The sequence below is a fragment of the Bubalus bubalis genome, chromosome 9 (assembly GCF_019923935.1).
Source record: "Bubalus bubalis isolate 160015118507 breed Murrah chromosome 9, NDDB_SH_1, whole genome shotgun sequence".
NCBI classification, from domain to species: Eukaryota; Metazoa; Chordata; class Mammalia; order Artiodactyla; family Bovidae; genus Bubalus; species Bubalus bubalis.
This window is the reverse complement of record NC_059165.1, coordinates 95,667,711-95,689,875: the sequence shown is the minus strand read 5'-3', so window position 1 is coordinate 95,689,875 and position 22,165 is coordinate 95,667,711. Positions and strand designations below refer to the sequence as shown.

The 22,165-nt window shown below is 51.0% G+C and overlaps 1 protein-coding gene and 1 non-coding gene across 9 annotated transcripts in view; one reads left to right on the top strand and one right to left on the bottom strand.

Moving 5' to 3' along the window:
- The window catches only part of SMARCA4 (SWI/SNF related, matrix associated, actin dependent regulator of chromatin, subfamily a, member 4), an 89,907-nt gene extending 76,118 nt beyond the window's left edge, over positions 1-13,789 (top strand). For 6 of the 8 annotated variants that reach the window (XM_044948137.2, XM_044948139.2, XM_044948138.2 and 3 more), the window contains 5 exons: positions 10,085-10,193; positions 10,432-10,533; positions 11,295-11,427; positions 11,523-11,665; positions 13,269-13,789. In XM_044948137.2, coding sequence (XP_044804072.1) covers positions 10,085-10,193; positions 10,432-10,533; positions 11,295-11,427; positions 11,523-11,665; positions 13,269-13,301 — 520 coding nt within the window. In that variant the 3' untranslated portion in view covers positions 13,302-13,789. The remainder of the gene's footprint in view (positions 1-10,084; positions 10,194-10,431; positions 10,534-11,294; positions 11,428-11,522; positions 11,666-13,268) is intronic. The other 2 variants (XM_044948140.2, XM_044948136.2) reach the window with 1 other exon arrangement.
- Positions 8,032-8,104, bottom strand: TRNAG-CCC. The gene has a single exon. It is a non-coding gene; the product is annotated as a tRNA-Gly (tRNA).
- Positions 13,790-22,165: the final 8,376 nt, after the last annotated feature.

Below are 22,165 nucleotides of genomic sequence, written 5' to 3'. Positions count from 1 at the left end.
TTGCCAACAAAGGTCTGTCTAGTCAAGGCTATGGTTTTTCCAGTGGTCATGTATGGATGTGAGAGTTGGACTGTGAAGAAGGCTGAGCGCCGAAGAATTGATGCTTTTGAGCTGTGGTGTTGGAGAAGACTCTTTAGAGTCCCTTGGACTGTAAGGAGATCCAACCAGTCCATTCTGAAGGAGATCAGCCCTGGGTGATCTTTGGAAGGAATGATGCTAAAGCTGAGGCTCCAGTACTTTGGCCACCTCATGCGAAGAGTTGACTCATTGGAAAAGACTCTGATGCTGGGAGGGATTGGGGGCAGGAGGAGAAGGGGACGACAGAGGATGAGATGGCTGGATGGCATCACCGACTCAACGGACGTGAGTCTGAGTGAACTCCAGGAGATGGTGATGGACAGGGAGGCCTGGCGTGCTGCAATTCATGGGGTCGCAAAGAGTTTACACGACTGAGCGACTGAACTGAACTGAACTGAGACAGAGCACGCCAAAGACCACAACAAAAAAAATAGGGATCCAGTTCTAATGGTCTTCGTGGCTCATGTGCTCAGTCGTATCCAACTCTGCCATGCTAAGACTCCGTGCTCCTAATGCAGGGAGCCCAGGTTCGATCCCACGTGCCACAGCTGAGACACCTGGAGTAGATGGCACACCTGAGAAGTGGCCTGCGTTGTGATCTGCCTTCTGCCACTTGCCGTGTGGCCCTGGGTCTGCTGTCTCTTCTTCAGCAGAAAGGTTTCATTCAAGCTAAGTGGTTTCAAGTCCGGCATAACGGAGTGGGGGTCAGGTTTTCTTTAAAATGAGATTTGATTTCGTTGTTGAGCTGTATTAAGAAACATGAGCCTCAGGGACTTCGCCGACAGTGGTTAAAAAACTTCCTCTTCCAATACAGGGGGTGTTGGTTTGATCTCAGGTTGGGGAGCTAAGATCCCACATGGCTCTAGGCCAAAAAACAAAAACATAAAAACAGGCACAATATTATAACAAATTCAAGAAAGACTTTAAAAATGGTCCACATTGAAAAAAAAATCTTTAGGGCTTCCCTGGTGACCCAGTGGTGAAGAATCCGCCTGCCAATGCAGGGGACACTTCTAACCCTGCTCTGGGAAGATCCCACTTGCAACAGAGCAGCTAAGCCCATGCGCCACTACTACTGAGCCTGTGCTCTGCAACAAGAGAACCATCGCAATGAGAAGCCACACACTCCAGGGAAGAGTAGGTCATTACAGCAAGAGAAAACCCCACACAGCAGTGAATACCCAGCACAGCCAAAAATAAACTTATTTTTAAAAAGAGACATAATGCCAAATGTAATGTGACCGTTGATTTCAAAAAATATTTTAAAAAGGAAGAAAGACACATAAGCTCAGGCGTGTCATTGGCCCCCATAAAGCAGTCAGTTCACTAGAAATGTTGGTTCATTAGGTGCTGATTAATCAGCATCATCACTTGTAGCCAGTCCAGCCCTCCTCAGGAGGATCCTGTAATAAGGTCCCCCCTCCCCCTCCTCTATTGGGAGAGTGTGTTGAGAGTGCAGGGCAGGTGGCTTAGAGACCTTTCCTATTGGCAGGTTCCTTGGTGAGTATTGTCTCCTTTTACTCGTACACGAGGCTGGATTTTTCCTACACCACACAGCCATAAATCTGACACTTAAGATTGATCTCAGAGCAGTGGGTGCCCGGCAGGTGGAGGCTCTTAGTAAATATCTGTAAGTGGAACTGCTGTAGGCATTTCACTTTTCTGATTCTCGAAATGGCCTTGACTTTGTAATGGGTCAAAAATTGAACCTAGTAAGTAATTTTGTTCTAACATTTTTTGTAAAAAAAAACATGGTTTTGGTGGGGCTTTTAAACACATTTATTTGGCTGCATTGGGTCTTAATTGCGGTACACGGGATCCTTGTTACAGCTTGCAGGTTCTTCACTGTGGCTCAGGGCTCCTCTAGTGGCAAAGCACGTTGAGCTTGTGGGCTGTCATGACGTGTAAGCTTAGTTGCCCCACAACATGTGGGATCTTAGTTCCCCAACCAAGGATCAAATCCATGTCTGCCTGTCATGGAAAGTGAATTCTTAACCACTGGACCCTCAGAGTAGTTCCTGGACTAATAGCTTTTTAATATGTTTCATTATTTTATTTTCAGATTTCATGTATGATGTGCATGTATATATCTTGAGATGCTGTATCAGATAAATGTTCTGCTGCTAGATCAGTTCTTAATATCCTGAGCTGCACCTATCTGGGGCTTCTCTGGTGGCTCAGATGATAAAAAAAATCCGCCTGCAGTGCAGGAGACCTGGGTCCAATCCCTGGGTCAGGAAGATCCCCTGGAGGAGGGCATGGCAACCCACTCCAGTATTCTTGCCTGGAGAATTCCCATGGACCAAGGAGCCTAGTGGGCCACCATCCATATGGCCACAGAGAGTCAGACAGAACTGAGTGGCTAAGCACAGCTGCTCCTGTCTAGGACCCTTGCTGATACATTTTACTGACTGAGTCAAAAGAGAAAATGGCCCAGGGCGAGAAATCTGGAGGTGACGCTTACTCCTTGGAAGGCAATTATGACCAACCTAGATAACAGAGACATTACTTTGCCAACAAAGGTCCGTCTAGTCAAGGCTATGGTTTTTCCTGTAGTCATGTATGGATGTGAGAGTTGGACTGTGAAGAAGGCTGAGCGCCGAAGAATTGATGCTTTTGAGCTGTGGTGTTGGAGAAGGCTCTTGAGAGTCCCTTGGACTGCAAGGAGATCCAACCAGTCCATTCTGAAGGAGATCAGCCCTGGGTGATCTTTGGAAGGAATGATGCTAAAGCTGAAACTCCAGTACTTTGGTCACCTCATGCAAAGAGTTGACTCAGTGGAAAAGACTCTGATGCTGGGAGGGATTGGGGGCAGGAGGAGAAGGGGACGACAGAGGATGAGACGGCTGGATGGCATCACTGACTCAATGGACGTGAGTCTGAGTGAACTCTGGGAGCTGGTGATGGACAGGGAGGCCTGGTGTGCTGCGATTCATGGAGTCGCAAGGAGTCGGACACGACTGAGCGACTGAACTGAACTGAACTAGGAAGATCTGCACTCTAGGAAGGAGAGTGATGCTGAGGGACAGGGCGGGGCAAGTAGTAGGATCTATCAGGAGCACCATCTTCAGTTGACTGCTTCTGCTTGCCTGAGGCTCTCAGTGCGCAAGACAAGAGTGCTGCTGTGATCCATTTGCAGTGTCTGCCCTTGTCAGAGGATGAGCAGTGGAAGGCACCAAGCTGTATGTTATCATCCCTGGTACAGACATTCTTCCTGTTGTTTTTAGGATTCATACCAGGGCTCAACAAACCAAATCAGCAGAAATAAGATCTGGCTCACCACTTGTATGTGTATAGTCTGAATTCAGAATTTTTTCTTAAATGAGTTTCAGAGAATCAAAAGAATACTATTTGGGGATGTCCCTGGCAGTCTACTGGTCAGGACTCGAAGCTTCCACTTTAGGAGGTCTGAGTTTGATCCCTGATCAGGGAACTAAGATCCTGCAGGGTGTGTGGTGAGGCCATGAAAAGAAGATGACAACTATTTCATGGTATGAAATTATATGAAAATCAAAGTTTGTTTTTTTATAAATGAGGATATACCTGAATAGTGTATTAAAACCTAGACTGCATATTAAAAAGCAGAGACATCACTTTGCCAGCAAAGGTCCGTATAGTCAAGCTATGGTTTTTCCAGTAGTCATGTATAGATGTTAGAGTTGGACCTATAAAGAAGGCTGGGCACTGAAGAATTGATGAATTGTGATGTTGGAGAAGACTCTTGAGAGTTCCTTGGACTGCAAGGAGATCAGTCCTGAGTGTTCATTGGAAGGACTTATACTGAAGTTGAAACTCCAATACTTTGGCCACCTGATGCGAAGAGCTGACTTACTGGAAAAGACCCTGATGCTGGGGAAGACTGAGGGTAAGAGGAGAAGGGGGCAACAGAGGGTGAGATGGTTGGATGGCATCATCAACTCAATGGACATGAATTTGAGCAAACTCTGGGAGACAGTGGAGGACAGAGGAGCCTGGCGTGCTGCAGTCCATGGGGTTGCAAAGAGCTGAACGCGACTTAGCAACTGCAGAACATAAATGAGGAACACAGCCAGACTCCCTTTGCCTACATGTTCTGTGTGGCCACTTTGGTGTAACAACGGCAGAGCTGAGCCATTGTGGCCGAGGTGATACGGCACTCAAAGCCTGTAACATTCACACTGGCTGCTCACAGATGAAGTTTGCTGGCCTCGACGTAGAACAGCGCGAGGGAGGGTGGGAGAGGCCCCCGACTGGGCCGAGGAGGCCTGTGCTGGGGTCCTGCCTGCCCCCAGTTCCCAAGTGTCTGGGCCAGCTCTCATAACCTCTCTGGTTTCTCCATCTGTTTGAATGGCATAACCAATGGATGATCGCAGATACTGAGAATATTTTTTTTTAAGGGTTTTGTTTGTTTTTACTGCTTGGGGTCTTCGTTGCTGTGTGCAGGCTTTTCTCTAGTTGCGGTGAGTAGAGCTACTGACTAGCTGCAGAGCGCAGGCTTTAGAGCTCGGGCTCAGTAGTTGTGGTGCACGGGCTTTGTAGCCCCTTGGCATGTGAGATCTTCCCAGACTAGGGATCAAACCCGTGTGCCCTGCATTGGCAGGCTCATTGGACCACCAGGGAAATCCTCTGATCGTTATTTCTCCTTCACGTGTTGTAGGTTTTTAAAAATATTTAGTTATTTATTTGACTGTACCGGATCTTTGTTGGGGCCTTTGGGACCTTAGTCCCCTGACCAAGTGCCCTGAACCTTGGCCCCCTCCATTGGCAGCATGGAGTCATAGCCACTGGGCCACGAGGGAAGTCCCCCACATGTTGTAATTTTGTTTGAAGAACACATCAAAGGATGTGTCATTTAGACTTTGGGGCTCTCCCCCACAGTGTGGTCAGCCTGGTTGCGACAAACCTCATTGAATAAGAAAGGACCAGTGGGCTAGATGTGGGAGGGCTCGAGGCTCCACGCAGGGCCCTGGTCGCTCAGGGGTCGAGGCTCCACGCAGGGCCCTGGTCGCTCAGCCCCTCTGTGTGTCATGTCCCGTTGTGACGGGGACAGGACAGTGAATGAGGGAGAAGATCTCTGCTGTGGGAGCTAACATCTAGAGGCAGGAGATTAATTTCATTGTCATGGGTAACAGCAGCCACCGTTGCTGCCAAAACAGGTGGCAGGGCAGGCTGGGGGCATGAGGGCCGTGGTGGGCGCTTCCGTTCTTTGTGTCTGAACTGGGGTCATGGGAGGGTCCTGACAGCCTTGGGGTTCTCCCAGGCTCCTTCACTCCCATCCCCTCTGCTACCGGGCGGCCGGACATAGAGCAGGGCCGGAGATGGAGTTCCAGGCAGCTCTGCCTGCAGAAACTTCTTGAGAGCCAGTCCTCACAGCAGCACGCTCTCTGGGCAGTGGGGTTCCTGGCTGTTGCTGCCAGGGTCCTTTCTGGAACAGGGTGCTGTATGAATGACCATGCAGGGGCAGGGCAGTGGGGCATCCTTGCTCAGAGACGGCCCTGCTGAAACCTGAGTTGGCACACTGCTCTGTGACCCTAGGGCTTGCACCCTGAGCCATTTCTTCATTTAAAAAATGTATATTGAGCACCTGTTGTGTACCAGGCTTTATTCCTGGTGCAGAAGATAGAGCAGCAAATAAAACAGGCAGAGCCTCTGCCCTCGTGGCTTGTGTTCCAGCTAGTAAAGCCAGGCAAGATATGGTAGGGAAGATGACAGTTGCTATGGACAAAAACTAACCAGGATAACCAGCCTCGTGCCTAATAATGGGAAAGGATTAAAGCAGCAAAGCTTCCAGGGACTTCCCTGGTGGTCCAGTGGTTAAGACTCCATGCTTCCACTGCAGGGGGCTTGGGTTCAATCCCTGGTCAAGGAACTAAGATCCTGCAAGCCTTGTGGCATGGTAAAAAGAAAAATAGCAAAGTCTTCAAGAAGGAAATGCAATACTTCATGACCTTGGGGTAGACAAAGATTTTTTTCACAAGACAAGAAATACCAGGTATAATAGGAAATATTGGTAAATTGGACTCAGATTAAAATTAAGGCCCCCTCGTCAAAAGACACCATCAAAGGAGTAAGAAGACACACTGTGGGGGCCTCCCTGGTGATCCAGTGGCTGTGACTCCGTGCTCCCAAGGCAGGGGCCCAGGGTTCAATCCCTGGTCGGGGAACTAGATCCCACACACCACAGCTAATGATCCTGCATCCCATAGCTAAGACCCAGTGCAGCCAATTTTTTTTTTTTTTTTTTAAAAGACATGCCATAAACTGGAGGCGTTTACGATGAATGTGCCCTACACAGAATTCCCAGGAGGAAAAGTAAGAAAACAAGGATGCCTGGGAGAGGCCATCATATGACCAGTAACCTGTGAGGATGCTCGTAAGGAGACGTGCATTAAAACCACAGGGGAGTCTGTGGCCATACCACCCTGAGTGCACGCGAGCTCGTCTGATCTCAGAAGCTAAGCAGGGTTCGGCCTGGTTAGTACTTGGATGGGAAAACAACAAGAGATGCTGGTAGATGGCTCACCCACAGCCGGAAGAGTGAACGTGGGCTCAGTTGCTACCAAAACTGAGTGCCCCTGCCTCCAGGACCAGGCCCCCCACCCCCCAGGGACCTTCCCACACGATGCAGGCCAAGAGCTGGGACACAGTGTCTGCAGCTGCTCACCATTTAATATCTCAGACCATAGCCCAGGTTCCTGTCACCAGCAGGGGGACAAGCAGACCGTGGCACGTGCCCACCATGGAGCGTGTGGCACAGCACAAGGGCCAACAAGAGCAGGTCTCAGAGCCATGCAGGGGGGTGGCCACGCCTGGGGGCACACCCTGTGGGATCTCATGACCTGAAGTTCAAGAAGAGGCCAGGCTTGGCCAAGTCCTGGAGGCTGGGGGGGCTCACAGGAGTGAGTAAATGAAGATTTGTGCCTTTATCTTTTTTCTTTAATATTTATTTGCTTATTTGGCTGCACCAGATCTTACTTGTGGCATACAAACTCTTAGTTGCAACATGTGGGTTGTAGTTCCCTGACCAGGGATTGAACCCCGGGCGTGTCCCCCTCCCCTACATTGGGAGTATGGAGTCTTAGCCACTGGACCACCAGGGAAGTCCCCGTGCCTCTCTGTCTTTCACCTCAGTCATCCATTTTCATTACGAGGTGTCGTGGAGGTGATGTTTATATTGAGGCAAGGGCGGGAGCCAGGGTTCCCTGGGGGAGCAGCCGCTTGGGTGATTCTGAGGCGACTGAGCAGGTAGAGAGAGGCACTGACATCGGAGGTTGTGGGCCACCCATCCTGGAGAGCCAAGCAGCCCCCAGAGCACCGTGGGTTCTGTTCCCAGCAAGGAGGGACTTGGTGAGCAAGCCTGGAAGGCTCCCAGCCCCGGTGCATAGAGGGTGGGGGGTGAGGTATTCTCCAGGGGATTTCTGAAGACAAAAAAGGATCTCTCAGCACTTTGGCAACCAGAGTTTTGCAGCAGTAGCTTTCCAAGAAGTCTGCATTGTCAGAGAGGATGGTTTTCAGAGTCCCCGTGGCCCTGGCACCCTGCCCCTCCCTCTCACATGACCAGTCCCCAGCCATCCATGCTCAGCACAACACACCAGACAACGGTTTTCAGGCCAGGTGGGCCTTCATTCCTCAGGGAAAAGGTTCCCCCAGAGGTTTGTGAGAGGGTTTTTACTATGAAATGTTGCTCTGTGTAATGGTGCCAGAGTCCCCCGTCCTAAGTTCCCTGAAGGGCTCCGTGTCCTCTGAGGCCAGGTCACCTGTGTGATGCTACAGGCAGTCCCGTAGCCTTGGCACCACACGCATGCCCGTTAGTGAGCTGCAGAATGAGTTTAGTGGATTTAAAACTGGCGTTTAATTTTCTTGATTTTGTTGTTATTGTTGTTTTCTTTTTTAATTATTTGTTTATTCAACTTGGCTGCATTGATTCTGCATTGCGACATACAGGATCTTTAGTTGTGGCATGTGGGGGTCTAGTTCCCTGACCAGGGATCGAACCCGGCCCCCCTGCATTGGGAGAGCAGAGTCTTAGCCACTGGACCATCAGGGAAGTCCCAAACCGGTGTTTCTTAAAAAAAAGTGAAGTAAAGCAGGAATTACTAGCATCCACTACTGTGCAGGCACTTTAGTTACTTCACACCCGCAGGCCCATGTCCTGCTCAGAAGTGTAGAGTGACACTGCGGTCGAGAGATAATGGAGAGCCCTTTGCTCAGGAGGTTGAGGAGTCAGGGGCGCAGGTCTGGGCTCTGCTGGAACATCAGAAACCAGTTTCCCAGAGTGAGCAGGGTTGGCTCGTCTCCCATCACCCCAAGTCCACTTATCTGAAGTAGGGGCCCCAATGTAGTTCATGCCTGTTCTCGGTTTTTTTGGAATTTATGTGAACAAATTCCAGTTTTCCTGTGGCCAAACCACCCCCCAACCTGTTCATGAGAGAGAGGACACCTGTGCCCCTGGGGACGGGCCCTTGGGTGGGGACAGTGGCCTGGACCTGGCCTCCCTCCCCGCCCCCAGTGTGTGACCTGCCAGCCCCACACAAGGCAGGACGTGGCTGAGAACTCAGCCCGGAGGAAAGAGGGGGCTGGCCCTTGTTGAGCACAGGCGACCCCACTTCACGCTGGGCAGGGAGGCCAAGACCAGCAAGGCTGGTGTTCGGGCCAGGCTTCTCGCCGGTTTCCTCATTACAGTTGGAATAACATAGTCCATTGAGAACACGGGTGTCATGCATCTGGCCCAGAGATGGTAGTCTTCCGAGGCCAGTAATGTGCGAGGCCCAGATTCCAGCCCCCGTGTTTCCCCGAGTGTGAGAGGGGGACCAGGGGCAAATGGCAGCAGCCTCTGGGGCGGGCAGTCCCGGCCAAGCTGCTCCCTAATGCAGCTGTGAGATGGGGCATCTGGCGACAAAACCCGAGAAGCGCTCAGGTCATCACTGCTGTCTTCCTGGCTGGTAGACCAAAAGCAAGGATGAGATGTGTTCAGGACGTGCAGACAGATGGACAGGCTGCCACCCTGTTCCCTGAGAACTGTCCTGAAAAGACCAGGAAGGCAGCGGTGCTGACGGGCGGTGGCGCTCCACTCCTGGTGCCCCCAGGACCGAATCCACCGTCTCAGACCTGCCCTGGAGGAGCCTGTGTTGTGAAGCAGCCAGGAGGAGCCCGGGCAGTGAGCGGGACCTAAATGAACCCACAGCCAGAGCACGTGGGGCCCCGGGTGGAGAGAGTGGGAAAGGAGGGTGACCAGGTCCCCAGCCCCCTGGATGGCCGCGCAGGGCCTCTGCTACCGTCCTTCTGGGGGACAGGATCCCCATTCTGGAGGCTGAAGGAACGCTGGTGGGGTGGTGTCTCGGGGGTGTCTCGGTTCACCCCATTCCTTGTCCAGGCCCCCAGGGGGTTGTCGCCTTGGAGCCCAGCGCTTGGATTCCTCATTTCGTGACCACTGACAGCTCACCCTTCCTCTGCTCTGGTACAAACCAGCGCTGCTCAGTGGAAAGAACTAGGAAACAGCTCTAGTCGCCCATTAGCATCTTGTCAGGGGGCGTCTCTCCTTGGGTTTTCGCCTGGTTCTCTGAAGTTCACTGCTTATGAGCGCCACCCGAGAGAGGCACAACATGCTTGAAAAACCCATCTCTGAAAACGCTGGCATTTAACGCTCCTGACACGAGCAAACTGATTTCTGTGTCATATGTAAATAAAGAGTTCTCCCTCGTGCAGGTGCCAAGGCTCTTGCTGCATGTGGCACGTGATGCTGTTTCCTCCAGGGGTGGGGTGGGGGGAGGTGGGTGAGTTCAGAGCCTCCATACAGATGCAGCAGCAGACCTTTCTGCTTGGCTGCCCCTCGGGAATATTACAGAACTCAACGAGTCAGCTCACATAACAGGAAATGACTCCTGAGTGGACTTTAAAATTTCTCACCATCTCTGTCCTCCAGCACCCGGGGTGGGGTGGTGGTTGTTGTGGGGAGGGTGCCGGGCAGAGGTAGGGGCTCCCCGGCAAGCAGGGCCTGCGAGTGACGCAGCCATGTCTCTCCTTACAGCAGCAGTGGACGCCAGCTCAGCGAGGTGTTCATCCAGCTGCCGTCCCGCAAGGAGCTGCCCGAGTACTATGAGCTCATCCGCAAGCCTGTGGACTTCAAGAAGATAAAGGTAATCCCGAGTCGAGTGCTTAGAGCCATGGAACGTGGGAGCAGGGGTTCTTGGTCTTGGGAGCCCCCACCAGGGGCCCTGGTCATTGGCCACTGAGGATGTGACAGGTGACCCCATCACCCACGGCTGGGCCCCCGAGTCCACACAGAGCCGGGGAGTTCCACTGTGACCTCACCTTAGGTGGCTGGGACCCGGGTGCCAGGGGGCCCCGAGATAAGGCAGCTTCTCCTGCCCCCAGGAGCGCATCCGCAACCACAAGTACCGCAGCCTCAACGACCTGGAGAAGGACGTGATGCTGCTGTGTCAGAACGCGCAGACCTTCAACCTGGAGGGCTCCCTGGTGAGCGGTCCTGGGCCCCAACTCCCCAGCCCCCGTGAATTGACTGGTTCAGAAAAAAGTTCCTTGCACCTCGGAGCACATCGCTCATTACAGAGGCCTATGTGTTCATTACTGAAAACGTGGCAGAAGATAAAGATGAACAAAATAGAAGAAGTAGACTCAGTCCCATCCGTCCACGGGGCCCTGGGCACACTCTGTGAACATCCTGGAATCTGTTACGAGGTCAGTCAGGGACGCTTTTGAAAGGACATCCAGCTCTGTGCTGGGTCCTGTCCGGTGATGAGATTCACACACAGCCTCAGCCTGGCAGTTTTCCTCATTGCTGGGATGAATGCCTGCTTGGCAAAGAGACTTTAGAGTCGCACATGCCGGGGAATGCTGGCTTCAGCGAGGCCGTGCGTCTCTGATGCTAAACTGCAGGCCATCTCAGAGCCTTTAACCGGGTGCTCGATGCGATTCTTCAGGGGGAGGGAAGGGGACTTCCCTGGTGGTCCAGTGGCTAAGACTCTATGCTCCCAATGCAGGGAACCCAGGTTCGATCCTTGGTCAGGGAACTGAATCCCACATGCCACAACTGAGGGTTCATGTGCCACAACTAAGACCCAGCGCAGCTAAATAAATAAATACTTGAAAAAAAGAGAGGAACGCCTGACCTTCTGTCCAGGACCGTTTCATTGAGCTGTCCCTCGTCCGGGACCAGGCGGGCGGGCAGCCCGCCCCTCATCTGGCCCCCGACCTGAGCTCTGCGTGTCTCCACCCAGATCTATGAAGACTCCATTGTCCTACAGTCGGTCTTCACCAGCGTGCGGCAGAAAATCGAGAAGGAGGACGACAGTGAAGGGGAAGAGAGCGAGGAGGAGGAGGAGGGCGAGGAGGAAGGCTCCGAGTCAGAGTGTGAGTCCTGGGGGTGGGGACGGGAGGTCGCATCCACCCCAAGACACCCTGGGGCCCTGCGCTCACGTCTCCTTTCCTTCTGATCCCCTCCCCAGCTCGCTCAGTCAAAGTGAAGATCAAGCTTGGCCGGAAGGAGAAGGCCCAGGATCGGCTGAAGGGGGGCCGGCGGCGGCCGAGCCGTGGGTCCAGGGCCAAGCCAGTGGTGAGCGATGACGACAGCGAGGAGGAGCAGGAGGAGGTGAGGTCCCCACGCCCCAGGGCGGGCAGGTCACCAACGTCCATTCTTCTTGCCAGGTCCTAGACCTGTGGGATGTTTTCAGACCTCCAATCCACAGATGAGGCTCAGTGTTACAGAGCGTGGGACTCAAACCCAAGTCCGTGCAGCCCTGGAACCAGCGCTCTTGGAGCCACTGGGCGTCAGGTTCAGACGGCATCCCTCCTCCCCACCCGACGCCCACAGTTCCCACTGCACAGCCCCAGGCTGACCGTGAGGGGGCGGGAGGCGGGGAGTTGGAGATGCCTTCAGAGAGACCGGCCCCGCTCCCCCAGTGCTGTGGCATCCTCACCACACTGTGCTCCCCAGGCCTCTGCTTGTGGCTCCGTTGTGGCCTGTCTCAGAGGGTTTCCAGACCGTGGTGGTGGGTTGAATAAAGCAAACAGAAAGTGAAAGTGCCATAGACCACAGTCCTATAAACAGGGGAGCTGAAACCATGAACGGGGCTGTGAGTGGTACCTCGGTGATGGTCCCCCAGGCACACCAGGGAGGAGCCACGAGAACCGCAGGAGCACCGAGCCTGTACAGTCTCGTGGGCCTGGGGGCAGGAACAGACTCGCTTGCTGCGTTTTAATAAGTTTTGCTCTCTGGCTCCCACCTGGACGCCTGGCCCTTCCCTCCTGTAGGACCTGGGCTGTTTGCTTCACCTCTGAGCCTGCCTCCACTTCCACAAAGCAGGGAGGTCAAGTGCATTTCACGGGCCCCAGCTCCCAGCAGAAAGCTTGACAAGCACCATTTCATCGTTGTTAGTCTTCTTATAGAGCTATTTGCAGTAATAGCAAAACCAGGTGCCTCAGAATAATCCTGACCGCTGACGTTTGTGGTCTTACGGGGACGTTAATGACATTCTGAACACGGGGAGCAGTGGCCTTGTTTATGGCCAGGAGAGTCTGGGCTGTACAGCTCCCTGTCTGCCCAGTCTGGATCCAGCAGCACCTTCTGTGGCCCTTGCTAAGGTGTTGAAAATGTTTACATAGAAGAGCAGAGATTGTACGTGGTCAGGAATAGCCAGGGTGGTTTTAAAGCTTCAAGTCAGGGGAATTCCCTGGTGACCTGGTGGTTAAGACTCAGCACTTTCACGGCTGAGGGCCTGGGTTTAATACCTGGCCAGGAAACTAAAATACCACAGACCTTGAGGCTCAGCCACAAAAACAAACAAAAAACCCCCCACAGGTCAGGGGCACAGGGACAGGCAGCTAGCAGTGGGACAGAGCTGAGAAGGCCCAACCTGCTTCCCAGGAACCAAGGAGTCGTCAGTGTGAGGGTGCAGGGGTCAGTCCTTGGGAGAAAATGACATTTGGGTGTGACCTTGGCAGCAGGGACTGAGGGCAAAGGTCACTCCACCCCAGCCTCAGTGTGGACAAGGCAGTTCTGCCTGCACTGGTGATTAAGTATATTTAAAGCAAAGGTCGGGGACTTCCCTGGTGGTCTAGTGGTTAAAACTTTGCACTTTCACACAGAGGGGCAGAGGTTCAATCCCTGCTCGGGGAACTAAGATCCCACATGCTATCTGGGTGCTCCCAAGGGCCAGGCTGACTCTCACTCTCTCCTCCTGTCCCCCTCCCAGGACCGCTCAGGAAGTGGCAGCGAGGAAGACTGAGTCCCGACATTCCAGAGTCTCGACCCCGAGCCCCTCGTTCCAGAGCCGAGATGGTGTTAGCCCTTAGCAGTAACGGGTAGCAGCAGATGTAGTTTCAGACTTGGGATAAAAACTGTATAAACGAAAATCTTCCATATTTATACGGCAGAGAAGATGTAGGACTGTCTGTGTCTGGTCCTGTCCTGGCATCAATAGCGTTTGTAACAGCATTAACTGTTTAAAACGAGAAAAAAGGAGAAAAAAAACGAATTATGAATTGGGGAACACACGACACCTGTCTTTCTTCCCTTTCCCTGGCAGTACTGTTTCGGCCGCAGTTTGGAATCACTGTAGTTTAAAGCTGTGGATGCATGTGTGTAGCCGTCCACTCCTTGTACTGTATTTTATTGGACAGGTCAGACTCGCCGGGGCCGGGGGCCCGCAGGCCCGGCGAGGGTATGTCAGTGTCACTGGATGTCAAACAGTAATAAATTAAACCTCCGACAAAAGTCTCGGCTTCTGCTGGACTCATTGCTGGCTCCTGGTACGGGGGGAATGTCTGCAGCCGCCTACCCGAGCGACGCAAGGCCCTGGCTGAGGCCTCACTGTGTCTGCAGTCCAGTCCTCCCGTCACCAGATCCCGGGGGGCCCATTTCCCGGGGGAAGACACTGAGGCCCAGGCAAAGGAGAACCTTGCCTGGATGTCACACCATCTTGACTAGCAGCCTGGGCTCCCTCTGGGTCTCTCACCACTGCCACTCCCCATCATTTGTTTAAGCCCACCATGTCATGCACAGAGCAGACAGATCAGTCCCTGCCCCTTTGCAGCCACGGTGGGGTCAGGAAGACAGGTAAACAGGTGCCTGTCAGCAGTCGAAGTCCTGACATAGGAAGCCCAGGGCATTGTGGGAACCCAGGTGATAAAAAGCTTCCAAGTCCAGGACTTACTTTAGGTCCTATTCTGTAGTTTTTGTATCTCCCTTAAGATCTTATATTCGTGAGTCACTGTCATCGTATTTGCCATTAATTCTTCAAACATTGTTCACTTTAGTTTTATGAATGTTTAGACTGACTGCTGTGGGTGCAACATCTGGGCTCCCTCGGAGAACATTTCTATCAACTTACTTTTTTTTCCCTCAGAGTAGGTCACACTTAGCTCTTTCTTCACATGTCATGCTGCCTTTTCTTTCTTTTTTTTTTTTTCAAAAACAGGCTTTTTTTTTCCAGCCTTGCCATGTGGCCTGTGGGACCCCAGCTCCCCGACGAGAGATTGAACCTACACCCCTGGTAGGAAAAGAGCAGTGTCCTAACCACTGGACCACCAGGAAACTTTCTCAAAAATGGACATCTGTGGAGACTTCCCTGGCTGGCAATCCAGTGGTTAAGAATCTGCCTTGCAATGCAGCGGGATGTGGGTTTGATCCCTGGCCAGGGAACTAAGATCCCACATACCACAGAACAACTAAGCCCACACACCCCAGCTAGAGAATCTGTGTGCAACAACAAAAGATCCACATTCTTCAGCCAAGGTCCAGCACAGCCAGATAAACAAATAAATGATTTTAAGAAATGGACAGTTTTTTAAATAATAGAGTTTAGCAACTCTGAATTCCTCTTTCCCCACACACGCAGGGAGTTGTCCCGGTGGTGTTTTTGTTCTGTTTGTTTTAGTAAGTGCTGAGCCGACTCTGTAGGGTCCCTCTCCCCCACAATGTGCAACTGTTGATGTCTCTGCTAAATTTTTGAGTTTCTGCTTTTCATTATTTTTAGGCTGACTCCCTCTGGGAGTCACCCCTGGTTCGGTCTAGCTTCGGGGCCAGCCAGCAATGGCTTGGAGGTTGTGCTCAAACCCCAGAGTCAGTGAGGCCCAAGCCTGGGGCGTGTGCTCGGGCCAGTTTGCAAGCCAGACCTGCCTTTGCTTCTCGCCCGTCCCTCTTGCATTTTCTCAGTGTGTGCACATGGCCTCCTGTGGGGCAGGTTGCCTGCATTTGTGGGTTGATGGGGTCTCTCTGGCTCTCATGCAGCGTGGTGCATACATGGACCTTTTCAGACCCTCAGGATACGTGGGGCCAGCTATTTCATTCGACCTCCTGACTGGATAGATGGTACACCAGCAGCCATATTGGGCCATGAGGTAATGCTGTGCATAGGGGCGGCAAATACTAAAGGAACAACATAGAGGCTGTTTTCCAACACCGAGACACCAGCTCCAGACTTTGACATGAGAGAGATCGTCTATCCTGACTAGGTTACCAATCTGTTGCCACCAGGATCTCAGTGAGGAGACCTTGGCCTTCCCCATACACTCCACTCTGAGATCTCTACTGTATCCAATTCACCCAGTGGCCTGAGGTGTTACTTGGCTCCAAGTCAGCTCCCTCCCACAGTGATGTTCATGGCTTGTCCTGGCCAGTAGGAGCTGGGAAGCCAAAAACCCGTAATCTCCCACTGTTCTTACCTTCCCATTTAGTAATTATTCTTGAGTAAATCTTTCTTAATTTGTTTAATGCCTTTAATTAATCTGCAGAATCCTGAAGTGGGTTGTTTTTGACAACTCTCTCCTTTTATGGTTGCCTCTTTGGAATGCATTTGCCAAGATACTCACATGTCATTTTGAAAGTCTGCTTTTGCAGGGGGCGCTTCCATGGCTGTTCAGTGGTTAAGACTCAGAGCTTTCAATGCAGGAGGCATGGGTTCGATCCCTAGTAGCGGAATGAAGATCCCACATGCCACGTGTGTGCGTGTGCTTAGTTGCTCAGTTGTGTCTGATTTTTTGTGACCCTGTGGACTCAGGCTCCCCTGTCCATGAAAGTTTCCAGGCAAGAATACTGGAGTGGGTTGCTATTTCTTCCTCCAGGGGATCTTCCCAACCCAGAGCTAGAACCTGCATCTTTACCTGGGAAGCCACATGCCGTATGACAGAGCCAAAAAAAGAAAAAAAATACACATTTTTGTATGTGAATGACTCTGACTTCATTTTAATAGATTTAGGTTTATTTTAATGTTTACAGAACCCTTGATTTCATAGTATTCAGACTGAGGCCAGTGTAAAAAAGAGTCCCCTGGTGGGGGATGGGGGCAGATGGGAGAAGTGTATGTGGAATTTGAACAGGAGAAAATATGTATCTGATGGGCTTCCCTGGTGGCCCACTGGTTGAGAATCCACCTACCAATGCAGGAGACTTGGGTTCAATCCCTGGGTCAGGAAGTTCCCCTGGAGAAGGAAAATGGCAACCCACTCCAGTATTCTTGCCTGGGAAATCCCATGGGCAGAGGAACCTGGTGGGCTATAGTCCATGGGGTTGCAAAAGAGTTGGACATGACTTAGTGACCAAACAACATCAATGTGTCTAATCACAGTTTGTTGGGAAATGGATGCCAGAAAAATTCAGAATAATGTTGACTTGTCGGCCATGAGTTCATGTCTTGCCTCTCTCCTGTCAAAGTCTGGAGTTGGTGTCTCAGTGTTGGAGAACAGCTTCTGTCTCGTTACTTTCAGCATCACCTCATGACACAAGAGGGCTGCTGGTGCTCCATCTATCCATTTCACATCCCAGCCATCCACGAGGAGACAAGGAGAAGGAGAAAGGCCCACCCATCCTTTAGAGATCCTCTCTGGAAACCAACACTTCACTTTCTTATGTGCTGCAGTATAGTCAAATGGCCACACCTCTAGCTGCACAGGAAGCTAAGAAATGCAGCCTATCTGGTGCCTATGTGCCCTGCTGAAGTTGTGGGCACACCACTTTCTTGCTCACTGCCTACTTTGCATTGATTAGCGCCAGTCTTCAGATGAGTAAACAGGTGCAGAGAAGAGAAGGACTTGCCCAAGGCTGCATGGCCAGTCCTAGACCCGGTGGTTGTCAAGCTCTGTTTACCTTCCTCCCAAGTTGAGTGGTCATGGGTTTGAATTCTGGCCCTGCCATGTCCAGGCTCTGTGACTTTGGGCAGCTCTCTGCACCTCTGAGCCCACTAAGAGATAACCCAAAAACCTCATGGAGGTTTGTGTTTTTCTTTGGGCATTTTTGTATTTTCTAGGGTGACAATGAAAGGAGAAATAATTTTTCAGAGGAAAAAAAATGAAGGGAATCAAGAGGAACTAGTTGAGCTGAATGTCCTCACTTGCAAAGCCAAAGGTGATGGTGACCCAGGAACAAGTGGGCTGTGGTGAGGGCGAGAGGTCAGCCCCCTGGCCTGGCTCTCCCACACTGACCTTGACTTGAGGTCCTGGAACTAGCCTGGCTGGCCCTCATGTGGACGCTGGCCATGAACCAGGGACCTCCACCAACCTGAACTCCTGTCGCTCCTGGTGACAGCTGCCAACTGCCCCCTGGCAAGCCCACCGGCCTGTGCTTTCAGCTCGCATCTATGCAGACGGTCCTTTCCCCTCTGTCTCTGTCCTGCTGGCCAGTGCCTTCCTCCCCCATTTATCCCAACAATCCTGAGGGGTGGGGGCCTGCCTTCCCGTTTCACGGAGGACACAAGTGAAGCTCAGAGAGGTTGAGGCACTTGCCTAAGGCCACACAGATTTGGGCCCAGGTTTGTGGGGCCCAAGCATGAACCTTTGGAGTCTGGGACCTCTGAATCTGGAGGAAAGGCCCTGGGTCTGGCAGCGTGAAATAGCCCCTGGAAAGGGTGAATTGAGTAATGGAACACAGGTCTTTGTGTCCTCAGTGGAGCAGGCAGGCAGGCCCCAACAAGACTTGGGCAAGCAAGTTCTTTCAACTGGAATGCCAGATGGTCAGGGCATGATGGGAGTCCCTGGGGTGCCCTGGCACAGCCAGGACTGGGGGAAAGGCAGTCAGGAAAAATACGGAGCATCACATGTGACAGATGGTCACATTATCTCCCTTCCCACATGCACTTCTGGAACCTGGTAACTACATCATCAAGGCATGGAATCTAGGGGCTTCCCTGGAGGCACAGTGGATTAGAATCCACCTGCCAATGCAGTGGACACAGGTTTGATCCCTGGTCCGGGAGGATTCCACATGCTGCAAGGCAACTACACCTGTGAGCCACGGTTACTGAAGCCTGTGTGCCTGGAGCCCAAGCTCTGCCATAAGAGAAGCCACCGCAATATGAAGCCCACCCACTGCAACGAAGAGTAGCCACTGCTCACTGAAACCAGAGAAAGACCGTGAGCAGCAAAGAAGACTGAGCACAACCATAAATCAATTTTTTTTAAAAAAGAAAAGAATCTGAAAAAGAATACTAAACATATATGTATAACTGGATGACTTTGCTGTACATGGAAACAGCATTGTAAGCCAACTACCGTTGTTGTTGTTCAGCTGCCAAGTCATGTCTGACTCTGCAACCCCGTGGACTGCAGCACGCCAGGCTTCCCTGTCCTTCACTATCTCCCCGAGTTTGCTCAAACTCATGTCCATTGGGTCAGTGATGCCATCCATCCAACCACCTCATCCTCTGTTGCCCCCTTCTCCTCTTGCCGTCAATCTTTCCCAGCATCAGGATCTTTTCCAAAGAGTTGACCCTGCAACAGATGGCCAAAGTATTGGAGCTTCAGGTTCAACATCAGTCTCCCAATGAATATTCAAGGTTGATTTCCTTTAGAATTGAGTGATCTTGCAGTCCAAGTTATTTTCAAGAGTCCTCTAGCACCACAGTTTGAGAGCATCAATTCTTAAACGCTCAGCCTTCTTTATGATCCAACTCTCACATCCATACATGACTACTGGAAAAACCATAGCTTTGACTTTATGATCCTTTGTTGGCAAAGTGATATCTCTGCTTTTTAATATGCTGTCTAGGTCTGTCATAGATTTTCTTCCAAGGAGCAAGTATTTTAATTTTGTGGCTGTAGTCACCATCTGCAGTGATTTTGGAGCCCAAGAAAATAAAATTGTCACATTTCCACTTTTTCCCATCTATTTGCCATGAAGTGATGTGGGCTCCAAAATCACTGCAGATGGTGACTGCAGCCATGAAATTAAAAGACTCTTACTCCTTGGAAGGAAAGTTACGACCAACCTAGATAGCATATTCAAAAGCAGAGACATTACTTTGCCAACAAAGGTCCATCTAGTCAAGGCTATGCTTTTTCCAGTGGTCATGTATGGATGTGAGAGTTGGACTGTGAAGAAAGCTGAGTGCCGAAGTATTGATGCTTTTGAACTGTGGTGTTGGAGAAGACTCTTTAGAGTCCTTTGGACTGCAAGGAGATCCAACCAGTCCATTCTAAATGAGATCAGTCCTGTGTGTTCTTTCGAAGGAATGATGCTAAAGCTGAAACTCCAATACTTTGGCCACCTCATGCGAAGAGTTGACTCATTGGAAAAGACTCTGATGCTGGGAGGGATTGGGGGCAGGAGGAGAAGGGGACGACAGAGGATGAGATGGCTGGATGGCATCACTGACTCGATGGATGTGAGTCTGAGTCAACTCCAGGAGTTAGTGATGGACAGGGAGGCCTGGCGTGCTGCGATTCATGGGGTCGCAAAGAGTCGGACATGACTGAGCGACTGAGCTGAACTGATGTGACTGGATGCCATGATCTTCATTTTTTGAATACTGAGTTTTAAGCCAGATTTTTCACTTTCCTCTTTCACCTTCATCAAGAAGCTCTTTAGTTTCTCTTCGCTTTCTGCCACTAAAGTGGTATTATCTGCATACTTAAATTTAAAAAACTGATGCAGGAGAGTGACTGGATCTAGAAATTAATTAAAGAGAACTAAACAAGATAGTGTATTGGAAAAAAAAAGGACATGGAATCTAATTCTTCTTCCCTTGACTTTGGCTTGGGACTCTGATAAGCAGTGGAATGCAGTAGAAGTGACACTGTGCCTGCTGAGAAGGGCTCACACAAAGCACCACAGCTGGTTGGGATACTCCCTCTTGAAGCCCTCACCTGTCACGGAACAGCCCAAATGCCTAGAAGCCACCGTGTTGTGAGGAAGCACAAATAAGCCCATGCCAAGAGACCACCAAGCCCACAAGAGGGGCAAACCCCCAGCTGTGGGCACCCACCTGGCTGAGCCCTTCCCATTTTCCTGGTGCAAAGAAACCACGAGAGAGAATAAACTGAATGTTGTTTCAAGCCACTAAGCTGTACAAAGATGGGTTTTCTACACAGTGATAGCAACTGGAACATCCTAAAACAATTTTTCCCATGACATGAGTCTAATTAAGCTAACATGGAAAGGACTTTCCTGGTGGTCAAGTGGTTAAGAATCTGCCTGCCAATGCAGGGACATAGGTTTGATCCCTGGTCCAGGAAGATTCCACACGATGTGGGGCAACTAAGCCCATGCACCACAACTACTGAGCCCCATGCTCTGCAACAACAGAAGCCACAGCAATGAGAAGCCACTGCATCACAACTCGGGGGTAGCCCCCACTCACTTCAACTAGAGAGAAGCCCTCGCACAAGAACAAACCCACAGCAGAGCCAAAAATAAAACAGAAAGCTAACATGGAAAGATCTTTAGGACAATGCTAAGGCTAGAAAAGCAAGCTGCACACTGAAATGTCCAGCAAGATGCCTTTTCTGGGCACATACACAGGATTGCATATATTTGTTCTGGACCATGTCACTGCCACATAGACATTTAGGGAAATATTTGTCAGGATATACCCCAGACACACTGTATCCTGAACAGCTGGAGGCAGGGACAAGAAGATGGATTTGGGAGCTTCTCCAAGCTCATGAGTTTCTAGACACATGTCTTTTTATGGCTGTTTGTTTGTTTATTTATTTTTTAGTTTTTAGGGTTTTTTGTTTTTGTTTTTTTTTTTTGGTCACAGGATGCAGCATACAGTTCTCTGACCAAGGAACGAAACTTCACTCCCTGCATTGGAAGCGTGGTGTCTAAGCCACTGGACTGCCAAAGGAAGTCCCCACGTGTCCCTTTTAAGAACCATTTGTTGATTCCTCACCAATGCTTAATTCACTATAATAGTTGATTTCTAGTTTATGTCATGGTTGCAAAGATTTCTGCTTCAATGAGGCCATTTGTATTTTCTGGAGCATTAATAATGACAAGGTGCCCGAAGCCCAGCTCATTACGTTCCCACCTGATTCTGCTGCTGTGTCCCCATCTCTTAGGTGGCTCCAATAGCCCCAGGAAATCGAAGTCACTCTCATCCCTTTCCCTCAGCCTCCTCCATCCTGCCCATCCCCAGGTCAGCCCATTTTCCTTTCAAAGAGTATTCAGTCCACCCGCCTCTTCTCCACCCTTGGCCTCTACCTGATCCACCACCACTGCCATCTCTGGTCTGCACCAGTGTGGTCCTCTCCTCCCTGCTTCCCCACCCTCACTTCCCACCAGGAGTTTTTCCCACGTGGCCAGAGACTTCTAAACCCCAACTCCTGAGCGCACACAGGGCTCTGATCATCTGAGCCTGGCAAACCTTCCTAAACCCCAGCCACACTGAAATTTCACACCGCACACTTACAGGTGTGTGCACATGGGTGTTCCTCTTCCCATCATGTCTCACCTGGCGAGTCTCCTTCCCCTGAGCCTCATCTCAAATGTCACTTTCCTGCCCCTTCTCACCTTTTGTTGACAATCTGGGGGAGGAAGTTTGTGGGCACTCCCTGCAAGAATCCTCGGAATGTCTGTTTCCAAAACACATTCTCAAGACACCCGTGAAAGCTTGTTGATAAGTAACTAACAGGAGGGGGATGAGAAAGAAATGCTAACTTGTTTGCTTTCTGTTTGCTGTTTTTCTTCAAAAGGCTTAGAGAAGAGTGACAAAAAAGAAATACGAGTGTGTGTATGTGGGGTGAAAAGGGCTTCCCTGGTGGCTCAGCAGTAAAAGAATCCGCCTGCAATGCAGGAGATGCAGGAGATGCAGGTTCGATCCCTGGGTTGGGAAGATCCCCTGGAGGGGGAAATGGCAACCATTATTCTTGCCTGGGA